Source organism: Podarcis erhardii (genome assembly GCF_964252035.2).
Source record: "Podarcis erhardii genome assembly, chromosome: 3".
Classification (NCBI taxonomy): Eukaryota; Metazoa; Chordata; class Lepidosauria; order Squamata; family Lacertidae; genus Podarcis; species Podarcis erhardii.
The window spans coordinates 66,466,071-66,493,037 of NC_138507.1; the positions used below are offsets into that span (position 1 = coordinate 66,466,071).

The 26,967-nt window shown below is 43.4% G+C and overlaps 1 protein-coding gene and 2 long non-coding RNA genes across 5 annotated transcripts; 1 reads left to right on the forward strand and 2 right to left on the reverse strand.

Moving 5' to 3' along the window:
• The first annotated feature begins 1,284 nt into the window (after positions 1-1,284).
• Positions 1,285-26,439, forward strand: LOC309337682. Of its 2 annotated transcripts, none has more exons than XR_014154480.1 (3): positions 1,285-1,469; positions 20,250-20,326; positions 26,065-26,439. It is a non-coding gene; the product is annotated as an uncharacterized lncRNA (long non-coding RNA). The 2 variants fall into 2 exon arrangements; XR_014154481.1 differs by lacking the exon at positions 1,285-1,469 and adding an exon at positions 12,314-12,377.
• On the reverse strand, positions 6,454-26,570 carry ZC3H12D (zinc finger CCCH-type containing 12D). Of its 2 annotated transcripts, none has more exons than XM_081854349.1 (6): positions 26,438-26,570; positions 21,991-22,411; positions 12,197-12,336; positions 10,402-10,636; positions 10,120-10,226; positions 6,454-8,557 (listed from the first exon to the last, which is right to left on the reverse strand). In XM_081854349.1, exons 2-6 carry the CDS (start codon positions 22,290-22,292, stop codon positions 7,527-7,529), a joined length of 1,815 nt encoding a protein of 604 aa, XP_081710475.1. In that variant the 5' UTR covers positions 22,293-22,411; positions 26,438-26,570; the 3' UTR covers positions 6,454-7,526. The 2 variants fall into 2 exon arrangements, with proteins under 2 accessions (XP_081710475.1, XP_081710476.1); XM_081854350.1 differs by lacking the exon at positions 26,438-26,570 and adding an exon at positions 23,006-23,224.
• LOC309337707 lies at positions 20,802-21,984 on the reverse strand. Its single transcript, XR_014154515.1, has 2 exons — positions 21,858-21,984; positions 20,802-21,597 (listed from the first exon to the last, which is right to left on the reverse strand). It is a non-coding gene; the product is annotated as an uncharacterized lncRNA (long non-coding RNA).
• Positions 26,571-26,967: the final 397 nt, after the last annotated feature.

Here is a 26,967-nt window from a genome sequence, read left to right on the forward strand (position 1 = left end):
GAGTTCCTTCCTTTTTACTTTGAAAAGCTTTATTCTTTTAAGAGGCTACCTATGATAAATGTATGAAATATATTAGCTTAAATATATTGGCTTAAATGTAATTATGCAAAGGATTTAAGAAATGCTAGATTCTTATTTCATAGAGTCATATTGCAATAGGAGACCAGAGGGGCAAATGAGCCTAGCCCCCCTGCCAGACAGAAGACGCCATCCAAGCAGTCTTGATATATAGTTGTCAGGCATTTGTTTAGAAACCTTAAATGAAGGAAATCTTTCAATGTTGATGTGAAACTCAAGATCCTTGACATCTGTTGAACATAAAAATGTAAGATTAACCATTTGTTTTAGAAGGCAATAGGGCAAGGAGGGCAAGAGGTGAGCTGGTAATTAAGATTCCATGTAAGATATATTATTACTTATATGTCATATATATAGCTCTTTGTCTCCCTTATAAGGGCAAGGAAGTGGGTGTATCTTTTGTGGGTGTATCTTTTGTGATTGGTTCTACCAAACAGCCAATAGGAATTTCAACCAGGCTGATTGGACAGAGGCAGCCACAGGAGGAGCAAAGGGGGCTGGATTAAGGGAATATAAGTGCTGGCCAGAATGGCAGGAGGCCAGGCCAGAGCTTGGTAACCATGTACCACTGTGCCTCTTATTTATTTGTCTGACAAATAAATTACTATTTTAATTTCTCTATTGCTGCGTTGAATATTTCATTCCAGCTAAGCGTTAACCACAAGCAGGGTGCTACATTATGACCAGGCTATATCCGTAGGGTGTGAGCAGCTGCAAAGAATTGTGATATTGGAAATGATGCTTCCCTTGTGGGAATACAGCACGCCTCCGTGAGTAGACCGAACACAAGGGAAAAGGGCGGGGAGGCGGGAAAGACAGGCTGCTGCTACTGAAAGGCCTTTTGCAAAGTTGTGGAAATGGGCAGAAATTGGGGGAGGGGCAGAGGAGTCTTCCCGCTGAGTTCACATGCTTGTTTCTGAAGCATGAAAGTGTAGGCCTGGCCTTGCCTGCCCTCCCTGTCAGGGCGCCTCCTCTGCGAGCTCCTGGACAAGAGAAAAAACGAAACCCTTAAGCCTAAGAGGAGCAGCGAAGAATAACAAGCGTCCTTCTCCAATCGCCACCCTTCTCCTTTCGAAGCACCCCCCCCCACCCCGCCGCCCTATACCTACTATATTAATGCGAGTATTTTGTGGAAGTAGGGCCTATAGTCAGGTCAATATAGTACATACTTGTCTGAAGCACGATGGATGAGAACAAGAGGCCGAGAGGGGCGAGGGCTCGCTGCCGCTCTCCGGCAGGTGGCAGGAACCTGGGCTTGCGGGGATGTAGATCCGCTGCTCCTTCCCTTCCCAAACTTCCCTTTTTAAGGCAAGCGTCTGGCAGGCAGTGTTGTACCAGTGCCTGTGACCCAGGGCCAGATTTAGGTTTGATGAGGCCCTAAGCTACTGAAGGTAATGGGGCCCTTTATATGTCCAGCTGTCCTTTGTCAACAAGAAATTGTCGCTGTTTTTTGTGTTTAATATATGCTATATGGTAGATAGATAATTTATTACGGTCAAAGACCAGCTCACATAACATAACACAATAAAAACAACGTTCATAAAGATAAAATATACAATCGGAGCAGATTGCAGCAATAGCTCATGAATTAAAATTGAAAGAAATACATACACCTATACAACTGAGATTTGGGCTACTATAAAAAATTGACCCTGAGGCGCCCCAAAGGGCAACTTCAGCATTTCCCTTAAGCTAAATGCTATGTGGTAATTTATGGACCTAATAGGTATCTAAAGCCATTTGCACATAACAAAATATGTATTTTATCAAAGTAATTGTTGAACTGAAATACAATTAAGAAGTATATTAATACTGAAATACAATTAAGAAGAAGAAGAAGAAGAAGAGTTTGGATTTGATATCCCGCCTTTCACTCCCTTTAAGGAGTCTCAAAGCGGCTAACATTCTCCTTTCCCTTCCTCCCCCACAACAAACACTCTGTGAGGTGAGTGGGGCTGAGAGACAGAAGTGTGACTGGCCCAAGGTCACCCAGCAGCTGCATGTGGAGGAGCGGAGACGCGAACCCGGTTCCCCAGATTAGGAGACTACCGCTCTTAACCACTACACCACACTGATATATATCTATCACCATATATCTCAAGAGTATCTGAGTCAAATGAAATACACAAGGGGTGTGTTGCTGGTTTGTTTATTTAATTAAAAAGATTTCTAGCCCACCCCTCTACCAATTGGTCTTCAAGGCAGCATATACATAAACTGCTAAAATAATAATAATAATAATAATAATAATTTATTATTTATACCCCGCCCATCTGGCTGGGCCTCCCCAGCCACTCTGGGCGGCTTCCATAAAAACAAAAAATACAGTAAAATCACACGTTAAAAACTTCCCTGAACAGGGCTGCCTTAAGATGTCTTCTGAATGTCAGGTAGTTGTTTATCGCTTTGACATCTGCTGGAAGGGCGTTCCACAGGGTGGGCGCCACTACCGAGAAGGCCCTCTGCCTGGTTCCCTGTAGCTTTGCTTCTCGCAATGAGGGAACCGCCAGAAGGCCCTCGGCGCTGGACCTCAGCGTCCGGGCAGAATGATGGGGGTGGAGACGCTCCTTCAGGTATACTGGACCGAGGCCGTTTAGGGCTTTAAAGGTCAGCACCAACACTTTGAATTGTGCTCGGAAACATACTGGGAGCCAATGTAGGTCTTTCAAGACTGGTGTTATATGGTCTCGGCGGCCGCTCCCAGTCACCAGTCTAGCTGCCGCATTCTGGATTAGTTGTAGTTTCCGAGTCACCTTCAAAGGTAGCCCCATGTAGAGTGCATTGCAGTAGTCCAAGCGGGAGATAACCAGAGCATGCACCACTCTGGCGAGACAGTCCGCAGGCAGATAGGGTCTCAGCCTACGTACCAGATGGAGCTGGTAAACAGCTGCCCTGGACACAGATTTGACCTGTGCCTCCATGGACAGCTGTGAGTCCAAAATGACTCCCAGGCTGCGCACCTGGTCCTTCAGGGGCACAGTTACCCCATTCAGGACCAGGGAATCCTCCACACCTGCCCGCCTCCTGTCCCCCAGAAACAGTACTTCTGTCTTGTCAGGATTCAACTTCAATCCATTAGCCGCCATCCATCCTCCAACCGCCTCCAGACACTCACACAGGACCTTCACTGCCCTCACTGGTTCTGATTTAAAAGAGAGGTAGAGCTGGGTATCATCTGCATACTGATGAACACCCAGCCCAAACCTCCTGATGATCTCTCCCAGCGGCTGCATGTAGATGTTGAAAAGCATGGGGGAGAGGACAGAACCCTGAGGCACCCCACAAGTGAGAGCCCAGGGGTCTGAACACTCATCCCCCACCACCACTTTCTGAACACGGCCCAGGAGGAAGGAGCGGAACCACTGTAGGACAGTGCCCCCAGCTCCCAGCCCCTCAAGACGGTCCAGAAGGATGTTATGGTCGATGGTATCAAACACCGCTGAGAGATCCAGCAGAACTAGGAAACAGCTCTCACCTTTGTCCCTAGCCCACCGGAGATCATCAACCAGTGCGACCAAGGCAGTTTCAGTCCCATGATGAGGCCTGAATCCCGACTGGAAGGGATCCAAATGGTCCGCTTCTTCCAGGCGTGCCTGGAGTTGTTCGGCAACCGCTCGCTCTATCACCTTGCCCAAGAATGGAAGATTTGAGACTGGGCGATAGTTGGCCATTGTGGCCACATCTAAAGATGATTTTTTAAGAAGCGGTTTAATCACCGCCTCTTTCAGTGGGTCTGGGAAGGCTCCCTCACGGAGGGAAGCATTCACCACCCCACGAAGCCCATCGCCCAGTCCTTCCCGGCTAGCTTTTATAAGCCAGGATGGGCAAGGATCCAGGAGACAGGTGGTTGGCTTCACTCGTCCAAGCAGCCTGTCCACATCCTCGGAGGTAACAGATTGGAATTGATCCCACTCAACTTGACTAGACAGAACTCTAGCACTCTCCCGCCCTGGCCCTGCTCCCACGGTGGAGTCTACTTCTTCCCGAATCTGAGCGATTTTATCTGCAAAAAACTTTGCAAAATCATTGCAGGAGAATATGTGGCCCGTACTGGGCCCCGATGTTACAGGTGGTTCCGCTAAATTGTGAACGACCTGAAAAAGTCTCCTGCTGCTGTTTTCTGCAGATGCAATAGAGGCGGTGAAGAAATTCTTCTTCGCCGTCGCTATCGCCACTTGGTAGGCTCGACGTTGAGCTCTAACCTGTGTCCGGTCAGATTCAGAATGAGTTATCCGCCACCGGCGCTCTAGCCGTCTCAACGATTGTTTCATTGCCCTCAGATCCGTGGAAAACCACGGGGCTCTCCGGGCTCCATGCAATCGGAGAGGGCGCTTCGGAGCCAAACAGTCAATAGCCCTGGTTAACTCCGCATTCCAGCGGGCCACCAGGGAATCAGCTGAAAGGCCATCAACATGGGATAAAGCATCCCCTACCACTCTCTGGAAACCATTTGGATCCATTAAGTGGCGGGGGCGGACCATCCGAATTGGTCCCACCTCCCTGCAGAGGGGATGGGTCGCAGAGAAGTCCAGTTGCACCAGGAAGTGATCTGACCATGGCACTTCTTTTGTTTCACTTTTACTTAGTGTCAGATCACCAACATCCATAGAGGTAAACACCAGGTCCAAGGCATGTCCACGGCTATGGGTTGGGCCAGACTTATTCAGGGACAGCCCCATGGAGGCCATGCTTTCCACGAAGTCCCGAGCGGCTCCTTGTAAGGTCGTGTCGGCATGGATGTTAAAATCCCCTAGGACAACCAAGCTAGGTGTCTCCAGGAGAACATCCGCCACGACCTGAAGCAGCTCGGGCAGGGAATCCTTGGTGCAGCGGGGAGGTCGGTACACCAGAAGGAATCCTGTACTGCCCCTATTGCCCAACTTCCAGAACATGCACTCAGAAAACTGGGTCTTCCCAATAGGACGCCTGGTGCAGACTAATGACTTCCTAAAAATCACTGCAACCCCCCCTCCCCGCCCACATGACCTGGGTTGCTGTGCGTAAGAGAAACCTGGTGGGCAAGCAGCGGCAAGGACAGGCCCATCTGCTTCATCCAACCAAGTCTCTGTTACACATGCCAGATCAAATCCTCCATCCATGATCAAGTCATGGATGGCAGTGGTCTTATGAATCATTGACCTGGCATTGCACAGCAGAACCTTCAGGTCATGTGGGTATCCCTTGCTGATTCTAGTATCCATCCAGTCAGGACCAGACCCGGAGGCAGGAATAGTCCTCAGACAACGACTAAACCTGCCTCCTCTGTAATGACATGGTCTGGTCTTAGCGTAACTCCTCCTCCTACCCGTGATCACTGAGATCGGTTGTCCCAGTGCATTCCCCCCTGTGGAACATGCCCCAGCCATTTTGTGGGCTGGGGCCCACTCCCCGGCAGCCCTGACCCCTCCCCCTCAGAACAAAATAACAACTTATACAAACAAACAAAACCAATAAAACAGTACAAACAAAAAAATGTAAAAATTACAAAAACATCAAAATAAAAAAAATAATTCCCCAAACCCAACCAAACATCCATCCCACCCCCACCCCCCACATACAAAAAATCCAAAAGAATTTTTTTAAAAAAAACATTTTAAAAACAATCTGTGCCCCTCCTGCAGTAACACTGTCCTAGTGAGGCCTGTCAGGCCCCGCCCTGGGCCAGGTGGTAAGTGGCAGGAAGGAGCAGGACCCTCAGGCACTCACTCAGGGGAGTCCTCCTGGGCAGCAGGCAGCAGGCAGTCCTTCTGAGACTTCAGGCCCCGCCCCAGGCCAGATGGTAAGTGGCAAGAGCAGGACCCTCAGGCACTTACTCAGGGGAGTCCTCCTGGGCAGCAGGCAGCAAGCAGCACGCAGTCCTTATGAGGCTTCAGGCCCCGCCCCAGGCCAGATGGTAAGTGACAAGAGCAGGACCCTCAAGCACTCACTCAGGGAGTCCTCCTGGGCAGCAGGCAGCAAGCAGCACGCAGTCCTTGTGAGGCTTCAGGCCCCGCCCCAGGCCAGATGGTAAGTGGCAAAAGCAGGGCCCTCAAGCACTTACTCAGGGGAGTCCTCCTGGGCAGCAGGCAGCAAGCAGCACGCAGTCCTTATGAGGCTTCAGGCCCCGCCCCAGGCCAGATGGTAAGTGGCAAAAGCAGGGCCCTCAAGCACTTACTCAGGGGAGTCCTCCTGGGCAGCAGGCAGCAAGCAGCACGCAGTCCTTGTGAGGCTTCAGGCCCCGCCCCAGGCCAGATGGTAAGTGGCAAAAGCAGGACCCTCAAGCACTCACTCAGGGAGTCCTCCTGGGCAGCAGGCAGCAAGCAGCACGCAGTCCTTATGAGGCTTCAGGCCCCGCCCCAGGCCAGATGGTAAGTGGCAAGAGCAGGGCCCTTTTTAAATGGAGCAAAAGAGCTGCTACTATATTTTGGACCAGCTGCAGTTTCAAAAAACCATTTCAGAGGCAGTCTGATACATACTACATTATAATAATCTAACCTGGACATTACAAACTGTGTCAAAATGCCACAACTGGAGCACCAGTCAAAGTTGGCAAAAGTTGCTTCTCGTCACAGATGCCACTCAAGCATCCACACAGGACCTTGTTTGCCCAGTTGAGCACGTGTATTCTACGTAAAGCATACTGAAGTGCATTTCTAAACATTACTTGGACATGCCAGAGAGGGCCCCCACCTGCAGGCCCATGCAGAGCTTGTCTGAGGCCCAGGACAGGAGTCTTTTTAGAATAAAGTTACACACTCAAACAAAAAAAGCAACCAGTCCCTAGCAGTGTCCCCTGAGGCCTGGGGCAAGTGTACCCTGCTGTCCCCCCCCCTGCATGGGCCTGCACCCCTATCAGCATTGCCCAACAACGCATCCTCAAATATTTAGCTGTATATATTTTTCATCCACATCTTTATCACACTAATGTAACACCAGTATAACCTTGGTAAGGATAAGCTCTACACGGACCTTGGACACAGATAAGAAAAAGCTGAAAGATGGATTTTATAAAGATGGATTTGTTTGTGGAGAAGGGGTTAACTGGAATTTAAACAGATTGTAACAGAGGAGGTTGTGGTGGTGATCTAGAACAGAGTTCTTCAACCTTAAGTCTCTGGCTTACAATTCAAAACATCCCCAGCCAGTTTTGCCAATGGTCAAGGATGTTGGGAGTTGTATTCTATGGATGCATGGTTGAAGAACACTGATCTAAGAAAAGCTTTTTGGGAAGTGTGGCATGTGAGTAGTCTCTGGAAAGAACAACACAAACTGGCTAGAGGGAGTGAAGGTCAGGATGTTGCTTGCAATGATGGCAGAAGAGAAATCATGCGGAAGGTAGGGGATGTAGAATACAAACAAATCTCAAGGCCAGCATATAAATACTACTTTCCACTGAGAGACTTGTTCAGGTGGAGCATGAAGGTGAATACTGGAGTCTTTGAATAGGCCATTAACTCCTTTCTTTCTCTCTACCATGGTTTTCTGTTAGGAGATCTGCTATGTAGGGTCCCATGCCATTGAACGAATGGCATTAAGTGTGTCACATCTACAATATCGGTGGAGGAGGAGGACACAGTTTGCTCTGCCGCATTATATGGGAAACCAAAGTACTGTGCTTGCTGGACATTTGCTTGCTCTCTAGGAAGTGACTGCAGAGTCAAATTCTGCTGGGCCTCAGTACCAGAAGAATGTGTGTAATGGTCTAGTGTGTTGAATGAGCTGGAATCCATAAAAAATAATGGGTTGTAAGATTTGGTCTGCAGATTTCCAGGATATTTCATATCTCCATCCTTGTAGCCTGAAAATGACTCAGCCAAAGAAACCATACAGCTATGTTGTCCTTCATGTTGGTCCTTCAAGCCATCCCTTAGCAAACTAGAAGGTGTTTGTGAGGTCGGGACTGACACTGCTGCTGTTTGCATTCTGTAACATCCTTGAAAATTACATATTTGTAAGCAAGGGCAATCCCAGCACATACTGTGAGGAGACAGAGATGAAGTCTGGTTGTATTTGAGATAATGATCCCTACGTGGGTCACCCACTATGTCTTCATATTTACCAGGTCCAGCAAGAGTATTTCCAGAGTATTTGCTGGCACTGAGAGACAATGCAGTCAGTTGCTTTGACATGACCCCTGCCTGATCTTCTTGTAATTCAGTTGATTCAGGCTGCCAGTTGCCTTGATGTATGTTTGTCCAGTCACTTGTTGCATCCCTGTTGTCTTCTCCTTCCCACTGTTGGGGATTACTGTGAAATGTTGCCAAGCTGTGTGCTGAGCTTCTCCTGCCAATAACACTACCACCGGTGAGACCAGGTAAATGTGATGTATTCCCATCTCTGTTCTTTACTGGGTTTGCTCTTGTCTTCTCTTCTTCTGTCCTCTGAGCAAGTGAGTTGGTCTTTGTCTTAGCTCGGAGCTCATCAGCTACAGAGCGATGGTCCCAAGTCAGTCTTTCTGGGTGGTAATATTTGCACTTGATGCCATATGTACATTTTTTGCCTGTTGGGGGAAAACGGAGCAGATAATTTGCTAAATACATGTTCAGTGGTATTCAACACAGGGTCGTGGAAGCAAGCCTGCACGGCAGATAAAAGCCTGTTGGATGCTTTTGAGCTTATCAGTTTATAGAACAATTAATATTAAGAGAGAATGGTATGTTTTTCAGAAACTCATGTCATTGGCTGCTCTGGGTATGCCCAGAGTATTCTGATACTTCATCTTTGTATCAGAAGGGCCATTCAGCCCCTTTGTGGCCATTGCCAGAACAGCACGCTTCTCCTAACTTGAGGATAGTTTTGCATGTGCAGTGAGAATGTGGCATGTATATTTCTCACACTGTGTGGTAATTCCTGCTATGCAAAGAAGGTACAACATGTGAAATGTGGGTTTCAAACCACAGGCTATTGTTTCACTTGGAAGACATGCAGAAGCGTATCATAATGCTTTGCTCAATAATAAACCCCCGTGTTCAATCTGTATGGTGAGATTCACTAGAAGGTCACCAGCAGGAGATAAAACAGCAGTTTTAGCACCCCTCCAACTGAGTTTTAGCACCCCTCCAGCTGAGAGCCTTCCCTTCAGTTACCAGCAACAATCACATGAGCCGTTGGAGGGAGAGGAAGCCGCAGAACCTTCCACTGTGCTTGGATCCAGCTCCATGATCTGCTGAAATCTAGAACTAAGAGCTAGTGTCTGAATTTGTTATGTTCCTCTACTCTTTTGTTCTCTCTGCTTCTTATTTTCTTTCTCTTTTGCCAATTAATTTTTTATTTTTAACAAATTAACACCAAACTAATTCAAATTTAATACAAATTTCTTTTTATGCCCTGTCTTTTATGTAATTGTTACTGTCAGGCTTGCAGTCGTAGTATTGACCTCTGTAACCCACTCCAGGAGTCTTTTTTTTTTGGCTGAAGAGCAGGGTGAAAATACTTTAAATAGACAAACAAATTTAGAGTGGGGGAAAGTAACTATTACATCGCATACTACCTGCTGTCTTTTGTAATGAAATGGGGGAGTACTTGCAATTGTTTTTAAGGTGGCAAAAAGTTGTGGCTTGCACACCTGCTTTATGTGCTTCTGTTGTCACCTCTGTTGAAATATTTGTGAGCTCCGGAAGTTGAGGGAGCCTGAGCATTTCTGCATGAGGTTGATGCACATGTTCCCCATTTGGATTTTACACTGAAAATATGAAAAGCAGGTGCATGAATCACCCACCAGAGGAATTAGAATTGCATGAGGGAGAGCTGGGATGAGCACACTAGGTGCATTTCCCCACTGCTTTTTTCATCATTCTCCACAAATTGGAGGCAAATGTCTGCAATGGAGGCAAAAATAATGTGTGGCGTCTACATGAGTAGGGAAGTTTCCCCACTTCAGAATTTCTCTCCAACTTGAGTGGAGCAAGCATGTATACATCTGCTCTCCTTGGTTTTATGAGAGATTGGAATGTCTGAATAACACTTGTGTCTTGGTTCTTTCTCTAGAGCCTCAAGTTAATCTCCCTGTGGATCCCACCAGGGAGGCAGATAAAACTGTGAATGGCATTAAACAAAACCTACCATAAGGACAGAGCTGCCATTTTGGCTCGGGAATCTGTGGCATTTTGCTGAGAAAGCTGTCAAGAGAGGGTCCATGCCGGCCTAAGGGATCATCAGGAGGCATAAATCTAAAAAGGAAATGATCACAGTTTATTGGACAAATGACAAGGATGCCTTTTCAAAAAGCTAAGTACTTTCCCCCCTTAATGTAATGAGAACTGCAGCTGACCATACTAAGGTTCAGTTTCACTCAGATACGTGACCCAAGGTGAAATAATATTTGCAAATAGGCCAGTGTCTTACTTGTCATTGACAAAGGAGTACATCAGTAGTCGCTGTTCAATGAACCATTTCCACTCAGGATTTTCATTCTGCAGGTCCCGAAAGTTATCGTTGGAAACAATGATTCCATCTTGCTCATACGCCAGTTTAACTATGTACCGATCATCATAGCATACCAGCCTTTTGCCTTTCATTCTGCGGGATGGTGTGTACACAAGAATTGCTTCCTTTGCAAGTTTTTCAAGAACATGCTGATCTATGTAAAAATAAGAGAAGTGAATTTTTAAAAAAAAAAAAGAATATCCCAAACAGAAGTTTGGAATAAGAACACCACCACAAATCATGCAAGGAATCCTCAAAAATGTGCTTAAAGGTTTCTCCATTCAAGTCACTATATTAGTAACTAACAGCAGAATCAGCTGCTCAAATTAAATTTAATTATTTGGATTCAATCCATTTTAATTCCATTGATTTCAGTGTAACTGGAATGTGAACTGGTCTGTAAATTACTTGATTAAATTTAAAGAGGGCCAGAACTCCACAATGTGGATTTTGCATGTTCAGCACTTAATAAACTGGACCAATCAAGAGCTCAAGTTGGCTTGTGGTAGGAGTGATGTCATCAGAGTAAAATGGTGGATTAATACCTGAGCTCTGCTCTAATCTGCACAATCAGTGATCTGATCTACCAGTTAATAAGCACAATTCAGGTCTACATTATCACCTTTCACTAGAGTGAGTTGGCTTGTGGTCCCAAGACAATAAAGCAGGTCATCAGTTTATGGAACAGATGGGAAGAGAACTAGGTGAATTACAGTGGTGCAGTTGAGGATGATGCATATAAATCTAAAAAATAGTTTGCTGTTCACATAGTAGAGTAGACCTTAACTTTGGGAAGCATAACATTCCACTATGAGTTGGAATTCATTTCTACAGGGATAAGCATAGACAGATAGGTTGAAACAAATGCCACTGACATGGGTGAGGGTCTTCAGCTCATGAATCAAATACAACCCTCCTGGCTTCTCTTTCTGGCTCTTGAAATTCTCCTCCAGCCATAACCTTCACCTTCCTTAAGTGTTTTTGTGTATGTTTGTAGAAACATATTGCTTTGGGCTGTGCAAGAGTCACATCGGTTGTTCTGAGACTTTTTCTTCTGGACTAACCCACTACTGGCATGTGGCCCCTGGAAGGTTGTCCATGAGGAAATGTGGTCCTTGGTTCCCTTGTCACTCTGTAGTCTAAAAATCACTTCCTCCATAACCATCCTTTAATGTTTTCATGTTATTAGTTAATGTGTTAGCTATTGAGTACCTGCAACATCCATGTGAATTATGGAAATACATAATGTGATATTCTTTCTTTTTTCTTTTTACCAGTGCCAGAGGGAAGAAGGGATGTTTTCATTCATGAGCTGCTAACCCTAGCCATTGACCTGGAGTCTCGTACATCTCAATATTAGTGTTAGAAACACAAGGCAGAAAAAGATGCCAGGCTATTTGCAGGAGACATTTTTGTTGGGGAGACAGAATGAAAGTGATTGGCTCTCTTGCACTCTTTAAGCAATACAGCAAAGATTTGAAAAAAAAAATATTTAAATACCGTACATCAAAGTCTGTGTTTATAACAGAAAATAATTCAGTTGTATCTACTCTATTTTGCCCATCTTATTCTCCTAGACCAGCCTTGGCAGAGTTTTCCAAAGCACACCTGTTTGCACCAACTCCTGTGGGATGTGTCTGAACTAAGAGCCAAAATGGTGACCTAATATTTTGCAAGCTTTTATATCTAAAATATGTACGGGAGACATGCCTACCTGTAATGGGGTTATCAAATCGGCTTGGTTCCTTTCTCCATGATGGGACAAAGACCTTGATATATTGATGACCTCTCTGTTTGAACCAGTCCACCACCAGCTGAATTCCCAAGCATGAAAACACTTCCTTATTTCCATGACTGGAAAAAAAAGAAAAGACAGAGAGACTGAGAGAAAGGAAGTATGTTTTAGGGTCAGAAAGTCTTGCTGCTTTTTGACAGTTTCTGCCTATGATATCTGCTCAGTTTACATGTGTTCTAGTATTTTGTATCATTGATATTCTGTAGGTATGTCTCATGAAAATGTGAGGGCAGAGGCAGCTATTATTGCTGACTGTTTCCTTCCCTTCTATGCCCCTGCTGTTCAGAAGTCACCTTGGAGAATGATGAGTCAGAGCTAGATTCTTTATCACAGCAAATCAGCTCCGAAATATATGTAGATGGAGGAAATTAAATAGGCAAGGATATTAAACAGGCAAGGCATGGAACCAAGTACAGTACAGGGATGAATGAAATTTCTAAAGTAATTTTACTTCAGCCTCTACCATCATCATCATTTAATTTGTATGATGTCTTTCCATAGTTAAAATGATGCTCAAGGTGGCTGACAACATGACAAAATTTACATAATTAGAAACATAACAAAAAGTGACAAACAACACATCATTAAGTGTACAACCAAATTCAACAATTTCCCACATAAATCATAATGAGATCTAAAAACAGACTTCTGGAGGCGGCGCGAACGGCAATGGTGGTCCTTTTCCTTTAGCGAAAGGGAAGCTCCGCGGAGATTGGGTCTTCCGCTACAGCGAAGTGGAGACCCGCATCTGAAACCCACAGGCAGCAAGAGCCTGTGCTCCTGGGACTCGGCGGGTGCCAGATGCGGCTCCCGAAACGCAGAAGGAACCCCGTAAGGGGCTCCGGAATGTGGAGGGGGTCCGCGGCGCTGTGAGTCGATCGCTACTTTTGCGGAGTGAAGCCGCACAGCCGCTGCCGGTGAGCGCTGACCTTTCTTCCTGGAAAGATTGATTCAAAGCAACAACCCGTGAGTAAAGGGGGAATTGGAACTTAAATTTGGAATAAATTTGGTTGAAAGTGGATTGACGTTAACAGGAAGTCCGTCTTCCGCTGCTGCTGAAACATCAAAGCAAAGATTGGGACATTTGGAGCCTTTGAAGGGGCGCTAAGGAGAGACTGATCTATGCATCCGTTGGAACTGCTTTCTGTGTGAAGTGAAGACTTAACTAAACTTCAGGATTTATCTTTTATATGGACTGTGTTAAGCTTCTTCCTTTGAAGTTATACCTTACTGAGAAACCCGGGTATTTGGAACTGCTTAAAAAATAGAGCTGTCAGATTGCAGATTTTGACATTTTGTTATTGGGACTTGCTACAACCTGAGTGCTTGTGGACTTGCTACCTTGAAACACCACTGTTGCACTTGTCTGAGACAAAGTGATACTTTTTACGTATGACAAAAACTCTGCAGCTGAGCAGGAAGAGATGCTCTTGGAATTGACAGAGAGGAAAGAAGGAGTGCAGACACTACAAGTGGAAAATATCAATCAGGAATCTACACTGTTAGAGTACGAGCAAGAAGACCTTTGGATTACAAACCTGCGAAAGATGAGAAAGAAGAAGAGGGAAGTCCCTGGAGTACTTGGAATATTAAAACTAAAAAGAATAAAGCAACATGATTGGGACTTTCCTCTTGAGTATGGAAAAGTAGATGATCCTTCGCAGCAACCACTTTTAAATATTCTGGATGAAAGAAAATATGATGTGACTCTGACTAACTCCTTCGGGGTCTTAGGACCAACAAAGAGGACTACCAATATAGTTGGCAGAGAGGGACTGACAGAGAATCAGACGCCTCGGACGTGAGGAATCCGGGCTAAGAACTATTTTTTGTTTGTTTTTTGGACATTTGTTTGGGAAGGGACAGAAGCCGGGGCAGGGGGGGGAGAGAGAATAGAACTATAAAATGTTATGATTTGTTTATTTGGTCAATGTGACCTATAATTAATATAATAAAGGGAAAAATTTGTGGAAGGGAAGTTAGATCGACCTTAAAAAAAAAGAAATTAATGATTATAAGAGAATTGGATAAGTTGAATATAGATAAACAAAAAGAATTAAATTTTTAAAAGCAATATGAATATGTTTAAGAGGTTAGGTAAGAACTTGCTGAATTAATTATTGGAACTGGGATGTAAGAGGAGGGGGTGGGGGGAAGTCAATGAAAGTGGGTAAAGAAAATTAGAGTATGAAATTGTATCTGTGTGTTTTTGTCTTTGTGTGTGTGTCTGTTGCTATAAAATGTAAAAACCCAATAAAAATTATTTTAAAAAAAAACACAAAGTGATACTTTTTATACTAGCTCTGCTAAAATACAACTTAACTGAAAGTCACTGGAAACTAAACTGGAATCTATTGAACCTTATTGATTTGCCTCTTCCCTCAAGATATTATGAGCTCCCTCTAGAGGATTTTGGACTTACAGATGTGACTTAATTTTATTTTCTCTTTCCCTTCCTTTGTTTTGACTGTTTGCTCTCTGGGCTGCCGTATTCCCATGGGAACAACTCGGTTTGACCTTGATTGCTAGATAAAATTGGCATGAGTGGCGCAAGAAAAAAAGACGCTAGCGTTAGAACCAGACAAACAACTTTAGCTTTAGCCTCACAGGCACGTAGATCTTCTGTTCCTACTCTGCCGGTGGCAGGGGAAGAAGAAATTGAGCAATTACAAGAGGAAGATATGGCTGCAGGAGCACTAGGCCCAACCTTAGAGAAAATCTTGGAAAAATTGGAAACTTTGGATAAGAAAGTTGATGAACAAACGGCTAAGATTGACCAAAATGCAGCCAGCTTAAGCAAAATAAATGACCAAGTAGCTCAGAACGTACAAGCAATTGGACAGTTATCAGATGCCACTGCAGAAAACCGTAAATTGGCTGAGGCAACTAATCAAAAAGTGGAAGAATTGGAAGAAGAGGTCAAGCCACTGTCCAAACAAGTTGGGGAGCAGCAGATGTATTTGTCTATGATTGAACTGCGGAACCGGGAGAATAATCTGAGACTGAGGGCGATACCAGAACTTGAACAAGGAAACTTAATTGAGTTCCTGACTAAAGAATTTTCTAAATTCTGGCTTTTGGAAGAAGGTAAGGACTTTAAAATTGTGTCGGCCTTCAGACTCGGAAAGTTTGCGAGTAAAGGCAAGCCCAGAGACTGCTTGATAACCCTGAGATCGAAGGAGGAAAGAGATAAAATTCTAGGCCTACACTACGGAAAGTCACTGGACATTTCGTACAAGAGAGCTGAAATTTACAAAGATATCCCGAAACAACTTTTGGACCTTAGATCCACCTATCTGGAACTGGTTAAGCTGTTGAGGAGCAACTCAATCATATTCAGGTGGGAATTTCCTCAGGGATTATCCTTCACTTTCAGAGGGAAGAAGGTTAAAATTAAATCATCTGAAGATAGAGACAAATTTTTGATTGCCTACGGAGAAGACCTTCAAAAAGGGCTTGAACTACCCCCGAGACCTGGACCAACTCCACCTTCGGAAATTGAAGATCCAGAGAAAAAGATACCCCCACCAGAACAATAACAGATTTATTCAGGATGCCTCTGCAACTTTTGAGTTGGAATATTAATGGCGCTAATTCCCCGGAAAAAAGAAGAAGAATATTTCACATATTGAAAAAAGAACAATTGGACATTGTTTGCTTGCAAGAAACACATGTGACTAGGCTCCATAGAAAAGTGTTAATAAACAAAAGATTAGGCCAAGAATTTATCTCTTCGGATCGAGTTAAGAAAAGAGGAGTGGTGATATATGCAAAGGAGAGCCTGTCACCAAAATTTTTATTTAAAGATGAACAAGGAAGAATTTTGGCAATTGAGATACAACACCAAGGAGAGAAGCTTTTGATATTAGGAATTTATGCACCAAATGAGGGGAAATCGGAATTTTACAAGAAGCTGCACGAGAGCATGCTGGATTATCTGGACTATGATAACATCATCATGATGGGAGATATGAATGGGGTCGTATCAACCAACATGGATAAGTCACAAAGTCAAAATGTAACAAAGGATGGCAGACTACCAAAGACCTTTTTTGAACTAACTGACAATATGGACTTGATTGATATTTGGAGAACAAAGAACCCCTTGGGAAGAGAAGGAACATTCTTTTCTGAAGCCCAACTGACATGGACAAGAATCGACCAAATATGGATATCTAGAGGTCTGGCACCTAAGATTAAAAAAGTGGAAATCTGCCCAAAGACCTGCTCCGACCATAATGCAGTAAAGATGGATATGAGATTACTACCAACCGGCTCCTTCAGATGGAGGATGAATGACAATTTGTTTTGAGATCAGGAGATCATTAAGAAGGCCCAAAAAGCTTTGAAAGACTATTTCGAGATAAATTTGAACACTACGGTGGAAAAAAGAACCATCTGGGACGCAAGTAAGGCGGTGATGAGGGGGTTCTTGATACAGCAGAATGCGGTAAAGAAAAGGATACAAAATGAGAAAAAAGATAGAATTTTGGAGAAAATTAAAGAATGTGAGAAGAAATTAAGGATAAAACCAAAGTCACAGCCGATTCTGAGAGAAATTAAACTTTATCAAGCGCAATATTCTAAATTGATAAATCAGGAAATAGAGTGGAAAGTTAAATTAATGAAACAGAGAACATTTGAATCGGCGAATAAATGTGGGAAACTGCTAGCTTGGCAGTTGAAGAAGAGACAAAAAATGAATATAGTTACAAATTTAGAGTTTGAAGGAAGAAATATACAGAACCCCGAGGAGATTAGAAAGTGTTTCCAGAGATACTTCAAACAACTGTACACTCAAGGGCCACAAGATGAGGTTGAGATAGAACAATTTTTGAAAAAGAATGGACTACCAAAACTGTCACAAGATAACAGATCAATCCTGAACTCTAAAATAACAAGACAAGAGATTGAACAAGCCATCCAGAACATGCAATTGGGCAAATCCCCAGGACCTGATGGCCTTACCTCCAAGTACTATAAGACATTGAAAGACTATCTGATACAACCATTGATGGAGGTAGGCAACGAAATTTTGGAAGGGAAAAGGGCGCCGGAAACGTGGAAAGAGGCTTTCATCACGTTGATACCTAAATCAGAAACTGAAAAGACACAACTTAAGAACTACCGTCCCATTTCCCTTTTAAATGTGGATTATAAAATCTTTGCGGATATTTTAGCAAATAGATTCAAAAAAGTTCTAAATGAAGTAATTCATAAGGACCAGGCAGGCTTTCTCCCAGGCAGACATTTGTTTGCTAACACAAGGAATATTATTGACATTTTGGAACTTCTGCAAACAAATATTAATACTAAAGCTGTTTTAATCTTTATAGATGCGGAGAAGGCCTTTGACAACATTTCTTGGAAATTTATGAAGAAAAATTTGGAAGGGATGGGAGTGGGATGGGGATTTGAAAATGGGATAGATGCAATCTATTCAGAACAAAAGGCTAAACTGATAGTTAACAATGTGGTGACAGAAGAGCTTAAAACTGAAAAAGGAACACGACAAGGCTGCCCCATTTCCCCTTTGTTATTTATTTCTGTCCTGGAGGTGCTCTTGAACATGATTAGAGGAGACCGGTTGGTTGAAGGAATACGGGTCGGAGTGAAACAGTACAAACTTAAAGCTTTTGCAGATGACCTAGTTTTGACCTTACAGGAGCCAGAATCTAGCACAAAAAGAGTATTACAATTGATTCAAGAGTTTGGTTGGGTGGCGGGATTTAAATTAAATAAGCAAAAAACTAAGGTTTTGGAAAAAAACTTGACAGTTACAGAGTTCAGAAAGAGACAGAGTTGAATGTGGTAAAAAAAGTAAAATACCTAGGGGTAAATTTAACAGCAAAAAATTTGAGTCTATTTAAGGACAACTATGAGAAATGTTGGTCAGTAATTAAGAGAGATCTAGAAAGTTGGACAAGACTGATACTTTCCTTGTTGGGCCGAATTGCTGCTATTAAGATGAATGTATTGCCAAAAATGTTGTTTTTGTTTCAAACTTTGCAAGCTGTGGACAAAACAGAGTGCTTTTGGAAGTGGCAGAGAGACATTTCTAGATTTGTCTGGCAGGGCAAAAAGCCCAGAATTAAATTTAAGATATTAACTGACGCGAAAGTAAGAGAGGGCTTTGCCCTGCCAGACTTAAGGCTGTATTATGAATCAGCAGCTTTCTGCTGGTTGAAAGATTGGCTGCTTCTCGAGGACACTGATGTATTAGATTTGGAAGGTTTTGACAATGCGTTTGGCTGGCATGCATATTTATGGTATGACAAGGTTAAGATTAATAAGAATTTCAAGAACCATATTGTCAGAAAAGCAGTGTTTAATGTCTGGACAAAATACAAAGACTTATTGGAAAATAAAACTCCAAGGTGGCTTTCACCATTGGAAGCTAAGGCCCGGAAAAGACTCAATATGGAGGCCAAATGGCCGAAGTATTGGGAAATATTAGAAAAAGATGGAGATAATTGGAAATTGCAGAGTCAGGAGAAAATGAAAGACAAAGTGCGAGACTGGCTACACTATGCTCAGATTAAAGAAGTTTTTAAACTTGATAAAAAGCTAGGATTCCAGGTGGAAAAATCAAAGCTAGAGACGGAATTGTTAGAGCCTAAGACTAAAGTACTTTCAAAAATGTATAACTTGCTGCTGAAGTGGAATACACAAGATGAAACGGTCAAATCGGCTATGATAAAGTGGGCACAGGACATTGGATATAACATTATGTTTGAAGACTGGGAGAGGTTGTGAACTACTGGGCTGAAGTTTACTGCATGTAATGCTTTGAAAGAAAATGTTATGAAAATGATATATAGATGGTATTTGACCCCAGTCAAACTTGCAAAAATATACCACTTGTCTGATAACAAATGTTGGAAGTGTAAGGAAAATGAAAGAACATTCTTTCACCTCTCGTGGACTTGCCCTAGAGTGAAGGCTTTCTGGGAAATGATATATAATGAGTTGAAAAAGGTATTTAAGTATACCTTCCCTAAGAAACCAGAGGCCTTTCTCCTGGGTATTGTCGGCCAGAATGTGTTAAAGAAGGATCGAACATTTTTTATGTATGCAACAACAGCAGCACGGATACTTGTCGCCAGGCATTGGAAAACACAAGATCTACCCACACTGGAAGAGTGGCAGATGCAACTGATAGACTACATGGAACTGGCTGAGATGACCGGCAGAATTCGAGACCTGGGAGAGGAGACGGTGGAAGAAGATTGGAAGAAATTTAAGATTTATTTACAAAAATATTGTAAATTGTATGAATGTTAAGAAGGATGCTAGAGTATAAATAACTTGGCACCATTGAGTTTAAGGAAGTGAATTATGAAGATAAGATAAATTTAAGAAATGATAAAAATTTTGGAATATGTTGGCTATATCTAAATTTTTTAAGATTTGAATAAAATGATAGTCAAAATTAGAGATATAACATTGGAAAATTAGATATGAAGATTCAAAATAAGGGGATAAATTTGCTGAATAAAATTATAACCAGGAACGCAGGAGCGGGAGATGCGAGGGAGTCCAAAGAAGTGAAAAGATCTATGTTAAGAGATGTGATATTGTATTGTCTTATTGGCATTGTGATTCAAACAAAAAATTGTTAATAAAAAATATTTTTTAAAAAAACAAAACATAATGAGATCTAAAAAGAAAAATTAACATCAAGAACAACAACAAAAATCCCAACAAAACACCCTAAACAGTGCCACAGCCCAAGAGTCTATTCAGTTGCTTTTTTGACTGGATTCAGTCAGGGCCATGCTCTCCCAGGCCAGGTGCACTGGACTTTATGGTCACCAGACTTAAATGCTAATCTAAGCCAGCATCCTTATTACCTCTCTATCAAAGAGATTCTGCATGATCATAGAGTTGCCACCCCCAGGATTGTTGTCCTAGGTTGTTTCCCTTGCCTACCTATAGGAACAATTCTAAAATCATTGACTCTCATACGCAGGTCTTTGAGTTTATCTGAAACTAAACTCCACCCACAAAAGAAAGAAACCTTGCAGTTGTTTACCAGGATAAAAAGAGGTGAGTCATTGATTTTATTGGCATTTGTTTAATCTTTCAGCAGCCTGTTGAGTATGAAAACAAAGAAGTTTAATTTAGTTTAGGGCAACAGTATCTAACCTAGTCCAAAATATTTGGAGGCACCAACTGCTTTAGGGCTTCCTGTCCCTGGATATTTGATCATTTAACAGCCATCACAAGATATAAAAAAAGGACAAGGCAAAATGGAAAGTGTTAATAGTGGGAAGCCAGTAGAGGAGTTTGTGGCTCTAACAGCGATACTACAGGGGCAGGTTGTTGGTAGCTGAAACAGAAGTCACAGTGGCCCAGTTATTGTGCTATAGTATCATGAATGCAGCAATACTGGAAGGAGCAAAGTGGCTCATCAACAGTAAGCCATGGTTTATGGTCTATTATGATGTGCAGACACAGCCAAAATCTGCATAATTAAGGAGTAAATGAATACTTAGCCATAAAAAAATAAAATTAATATCCATTATATGCCAATTGTGCTGCCAAGCTTTCTCAAAGGAATCATGGAGATTGTAGTTTGGAGCAGGTGATGAGGTTTCTTTGTTAGGAATCCCCAGTCCACTTTATAGAACTGCAATTCCTAGGAATCCTTGGGAAATTGGCATCATTGTTGAACTAAGGTTGCAAGCCTAACCCTGCTAGTCTGCACTGAATTCAGAAGCATTGACTTCTGAGTAGACATGGTTAGGATTATGCTGTAATTTAAGTCTGTAGAAGAGATATACCTCTTAGGGAGTTCCTGTTTGGGAAGCAGAATTCTAGCATGCTAAAGAGATTGGTTGCATGTGTGCTTAATATGCAGACACAGCCAAGCCAATCTGTTTGTCCCTCTCTTCACATTTCCCCTTAAATGCAGCTCTTGCAGCTATTCCCTGTCACCATCAACCAACCTCTGGCTTTATCATCAGGAAGTCGGCCGTTTGTATAGAGGCCTGTTACCATAACAAATAACTCTTATCTCCTTCTGGAGAACATAATTTTGCATCAAAGCAGTCAGCGGCACAGCAACTTCCTCATGTGCAAACTTCTGCATGGCTTACTTTAAAGGGATGAGAGAGATGAGATGCATGCCAGTTTGGGAAAATGAGGCAAATGGGATAGTTCACACATGCATGCTTATCTCTTGCTTGATGGCACATGATGTGCCATCATCGATCAACCACCCCAAGAGAAGAACTTTCAGATCACCTCACTCTCATCGCTCCAAACATGATGCAAATCAGTTATTCGGTTCACTTGGAAATGGGGGTGATGCTCCTCTGAACCCCATAGTGCACGGGTGTCAAACAGAAGGCCCGCGGGCCCAATCCGGCCCGCCAGACCTCGTCATGTGGCCCGTGTAGCCGCCGCCGGCCGCCAGCCTTCACCTTTTATTCTCGCTTTTTTTTTTTTTTTTTGACACAAGAAAGCTGCCTCTTCAGCGCATGCGCGGCAGCCTACAAGCCAGAGAACGTCTGCCCTCTAGCGGTGCCGGCCGTTCTAAACTGCTGATGCAGCCCCCGATGAATTTGAGTTTGACACCCCTGCCATAGTGCATTTCCCATACCTCAGGTGTCCCATCTTATATCTACGGACAAGGTTTGGCTTGCACCACAGGGCAAGCTTAAGAAACAGAGAAGTCGCCGAGATAACAAAATGAAAAAGATGCTTGCCTCATAGCAACATTGCTGCCATCAATCACAATAGCTCTCAAGACACTGGAGGGATCATTTCCTTCCTCAGTAGACTGTCTGGAAAGTGGCAAAGGCCTGCATGATCCATGGGCAGGAGGGGTGGGGTGAAAACTTGGCGTCCAGTTCTCAGGCTCCTGAGGCCTGCTGCCTGCCTGAACCAACTCTTGTAGCAAATCATTCTCTGAGGCGTCTTGACCTAGTTTCTCCAGCACTTGGCGGACTTGCTCCTTTCCATAGCCCAACTTGTGGAAAAATTCCAGCTTGCTCTGTTGTGCTTCCATTTCTTCTCCAAAGATAGGAAACTCACAGGGGCACTTTAAAAATGGAGACCCTCCTGTAGTTTCGTGTGTGCTTGTTTGATGGCGGACTTCCAGTCAATGGTCCAACGCAGCCAGTTCAGCTTTAGAGAGGAAACAAAAGGAAAACACTTATTTAGTGATTTGTTGTTTAGTAAATACTAAAGATAGCAACCTTCCTTAGTCTTCAAAGATTAATGGATAATAAGCAGCTGTTATGGACTTGGAGAACGCTTGTCTGATTCCCTCCATTTACTGATGTATGCTTTCTTAAAAAGACAGTGTTTTTATAAATTATAATAAACAAGTAGTTACATCAGTATGTTGGCAGGATTTTGCAAGTAACATTAATATATCAATTAAACTTTTAAAAATAAAACATTATATTTTATGTGTCCCTCCTGTTGCTAGCTTGCTGTTGAGCTAACAGATATTCCTGACTGGTACAATTATGCACATTTTATGTGGATTAAATGATGCAGAGTTCCAAAATATTCCTGTTCTTAGAGACTTCAGCCCCCTTTTTCCTAATACTAGGGAGGAGTAATTTGCACCTTGAGAAGAATGAACAGTAAGTTGCCTTTCTAAAGCCAAAAGGGAGGCCATAAGGTTTAGTTTTCTGTTAAGAAAAGCTCATGAGGACATTTGAGAACCCTTGCTGCACAGAGCTCAGTTCATATCAGCTGCCTTTGACTTACCAAAAGACTCCAGCCTTTCTTCTGATATTCTGAGCAAAATGATCTCTTATTAAATATACCCTCTGGACAACCAATATTCGTCAGAACAGCAGGTATGTTCCTAAATAGGTGTGCAAGAGTGACGTATGCACAAGCCTATACATATGTGCATACGCACAAGCAGCTCAGGCTTATCTCTGATTGTAACACCCCAAAACAACGTAACTGAGGGATTGCACTTCTGCAGTGTGGTTAGTAAAATACAGATATCATCTCTCGTAGTTTGTGAAGCGGCTTCAAATGCCGCAAGTGCTTAGTAATTAACAAATCTTTTAAGCGTTGAAAAACAAAAACAAATTCTGCCCAGCTTGTTGTGGTTATTCAGTTTCTTTGAGGATGGCTGGTCTGTGCTGGATTTTTTGGTTGTTGTTTTTTTGTATGACTACCACTGTTCATAATTGGAAGGGATGAGGTTATGAAACAGGATAAATACTTTACTTGTGGCATTTTGGGGGGGGCAGCGGATTTACCTCCAAATGATGCCACCATGCACCCCTAATCTCATCAACTGCAATGCTTTGTGACTGAGGGGGGAAACACCTGTATGATGGGGTCCAGCATTATCATGGAATTCAGGCTGCTATGGTGGTGACATTGTGCCCTAGAGTCACTCTGGGGAAGCCACTGCAATTCTGTCTATTCAGCATCATCTTGGAGATTTGTCTCACCACTACCAGCAACAGAAAGATTTAATAGACAATGAAAAGAAAACTGGGGCTCATCTTATACATGGGTAGTGCTGAGGGGTGTTTTCTTAATTTGGAGTCCCTAAAAATAGAGGGCGTCTTATACATGGGGGTGTCTTATACATGGAAAAATACGGTATGTAATACCTACCTACCTCTAGGTATTGTATAACTCAGTGTTTCCCAAACTTTGGTCTCTCTCCAGCTTTTTTTTGAACTACAGTTCCCATCAACGCTGGCCACTGGTCCTGCTAGCTAGGGATGGTGGGAGTAGATCAAAAACAAACACAAGTTTGGGAAACACTGGCATAACTAAACACTAATAGTGATTGCAGCTACTTATTCAAAGGCTTTATCAAATGGCAGCCTCACAGGGTGAGAGCCAAACTACATGTCAAATGCGTATTTTGACCTTGCAAGTCTGATTTTTCTTTTTAAAATAGCAACCTTGAGTAGGGGAGGCATTCGGGTTTGGTGGAGTATGTGTGTGTGTAAAAAAAACCCCAGCCAGCAGGTGGGTTGCACCAGCAGCAATGACAGATGCCCAATGCATATAAATCCCCTGAAGCTGCTATTTACATTGGGCAGTTGCCATTGCTGCTAATGTCTGCACTGACCTACAATTGCTTTCAGAGCACCATTCACAGGGTCATTGCCCTGCTTGTATCTTCACCAAACATGCTCCCCAATGTTCGAGGGTTGTTGTTGTTGTTGTTTGACAATTCTGACAAAGGATGACGTCTGATTTAGACCAGCAGCTGCAACAGTGCATCAGATGTTGCCAAAGCAACTTTAAAATGACACAGAAAGGGTGAGCTCCTTATCTTCTTTGCAAAGAGGCTTGAACACGCGAGCTGTGTGCTGTGGTTTCCTTCCGGCCTGTAGTGTTTCCAGCACAAAACTGGAGCCTAGCAGGGGGAAGAGCTACCAGACTGCTCAGCTCACTACCTGGCTTCTAACACATGCCTAATAGCAACGGGTGTGTGCACCTCTACACATTACTAACTGCAGAGGAGCTGAATCCATCCAGCTCTGCTCCAGCCCTTGGAGAAAAAGCTGCCTCATTTAAAGAATGAAACAAAATGGATAAAAATGCTTCCACTGGGCATGCAGCTGGCCTTGGGGGCATAATAGGCATTGCTCACTCAGCATTTTACACTCCCTTTCCCATTATCTAGAGTCTTAGGAAGGGGGCTGCAGTGAGTGCGGTCTGCCTTGGGTGTCAAGACTGAGAGGAGTGACAAAATGGCAGGTGAGTGGGCAGCACACCTCGTGCCCAGTAGCAGCAGCAGCTCTTCTGGCCCAGCGGCAGAGAGCAGCCCTCATCAGCCGTGGCGAGGCGTACCCGGCTGCAGCAGCTCCATTGCCGGGTCATGTCTGGCCCAGCGGCAGAGAGCAGGAACAGAGCGAGCAACAGCTTCCCTGCCACTCTCCTCTCCTGAACTGTGGCGTGTGGGAGGCCACCCTTTGTGCCCCGGCCCCCTTGGGAGCGTGAGCATATGCTCTGCCTCTGCCTTTATCTAATTGATTCACCTGTCTGCCAGGATAAGCTGGTCAACCTCTTCCCCCCCCCACCACCACCACCCTGGAGCCTTGGGATGTGGGAGAGGGCGAGCTGTGGGAAACCTAATACCATGCTTAAGTTTGTGTGTGCTGTGATTGAGACAGCACTCGGTCCAATCAGTCAAGAGAGGAACTTCAAAAATTAACTGCTTAAAAATTACTTTGAATTGGGGACATCAATCTGTGCAAGAATAAATGTTTAATATTGAGGATGTATCAGCCAAGCTGGTGGTGAAGTGAAGGGGTGGACAGATTAACTGAAACAATTACTAATTACTGTTGATTATGAAAAACTCAGGTTTTACACTTTTGCCCATCAAGGGTTATGTCATAATAATAAAAGTGTTAACTTTTATGGTGCTACACCCTTGATTTTTTTATTTTTTTTTTGTCCACAACAGCCTAACATGACTATCCACTTAAAAAATGGTTACTTTCTATGGCCATTTCCTATCCCTGGCTCTCCCATTAGTGTTTTCTTCCTTACTGTTGAAAATGAGGTAAGTTCCTGGTTAAAGGGCATGGTGTGTGTGTGTGTGTGTGTGTGTGTGTGTGTGTGTGTGTGTGTGTGTGTGTGTATGCATGCATTCAAGTTACTGCAGACAGTGCTGCATTATACAATAGCAACATAACACCTTGAGCTGAAACTCTCCCCCTTTTATTATCTAGCTCCTAGTTTTAATGAACATTAGCTGCCAATGGCACAATGCCACAGGTTACAGGCAGGGAACGTAAATATGAGTGTCTCTCACTTTCTGTTTTCCCTTGCAGTTGAAAGTGTGCAAAACCACAATTTGGTTTTGCCTCCTATATGTTTCAGCAAGAGCTTTCTGATCAGAAGTAATGTTATCGAAAGGACATGGTACACGAGAATGCAGTTTTGAATCCTTCAAGACGGAACAGTGCCTTGAAGATGGACCTTTTGACCTACAGAACCTCATCCCCAATTCCCTACAACTCAGTGGTAAAAAGCACTCTGCCTATGCTTGCAAGGATTATATTGGAAGGGCAGGAGACATACATGGCAAACATTACAACAAGTGGGGCAAGGTCCAAACCCTGGTTCACACTAAGCTCTGCTTTGCTTCACTAACCCATCCAAGTGCATTTGCTAAACATGTTGAAAAAAATAGTTGGTACTCACAATGAAGTGCAATGCCTTCCCTCAGAGACCAGAGAAATGTGAGGCTGGATGGGCCATCGCTGTTATCCAGCAGCTCATTCAGCAGGCTACAGTGCATTTGCAATTCTATTCTCTCCAGGAAATGTTGCCTGTTTTTCAAGGCGCATTGTTATTGGTGCCAACTGAAAGTGCAATGTGCAAACTGCAACTCATTTCATGGGAACATTTTTACTTCCTTTATTGGGCATCTCATAAAATTTAACTCATTAGACTTTGCTTTTGCAAAATGAGGCAAGGAGAGGGGTGTGTCAGGACAAAGGCCATAGCCATTTGGTGATAAGTACAGATATGGTTTATAAAAGCACGTTATCTTTTATTGGAACAACCTTTCTTAGCATAAGCATATACAGAATTTTGTGTCACACAGAACTTTTCATTGATTGTGTTCGAGCATTCAATTAAAAATGGTAAACATGGAGGGGGGAGGGGTTTCAGTGTTTGAAACTCCCATTGTTCTAGGCGCCTTTTGTGACAGGGAATTTCATTAGTGC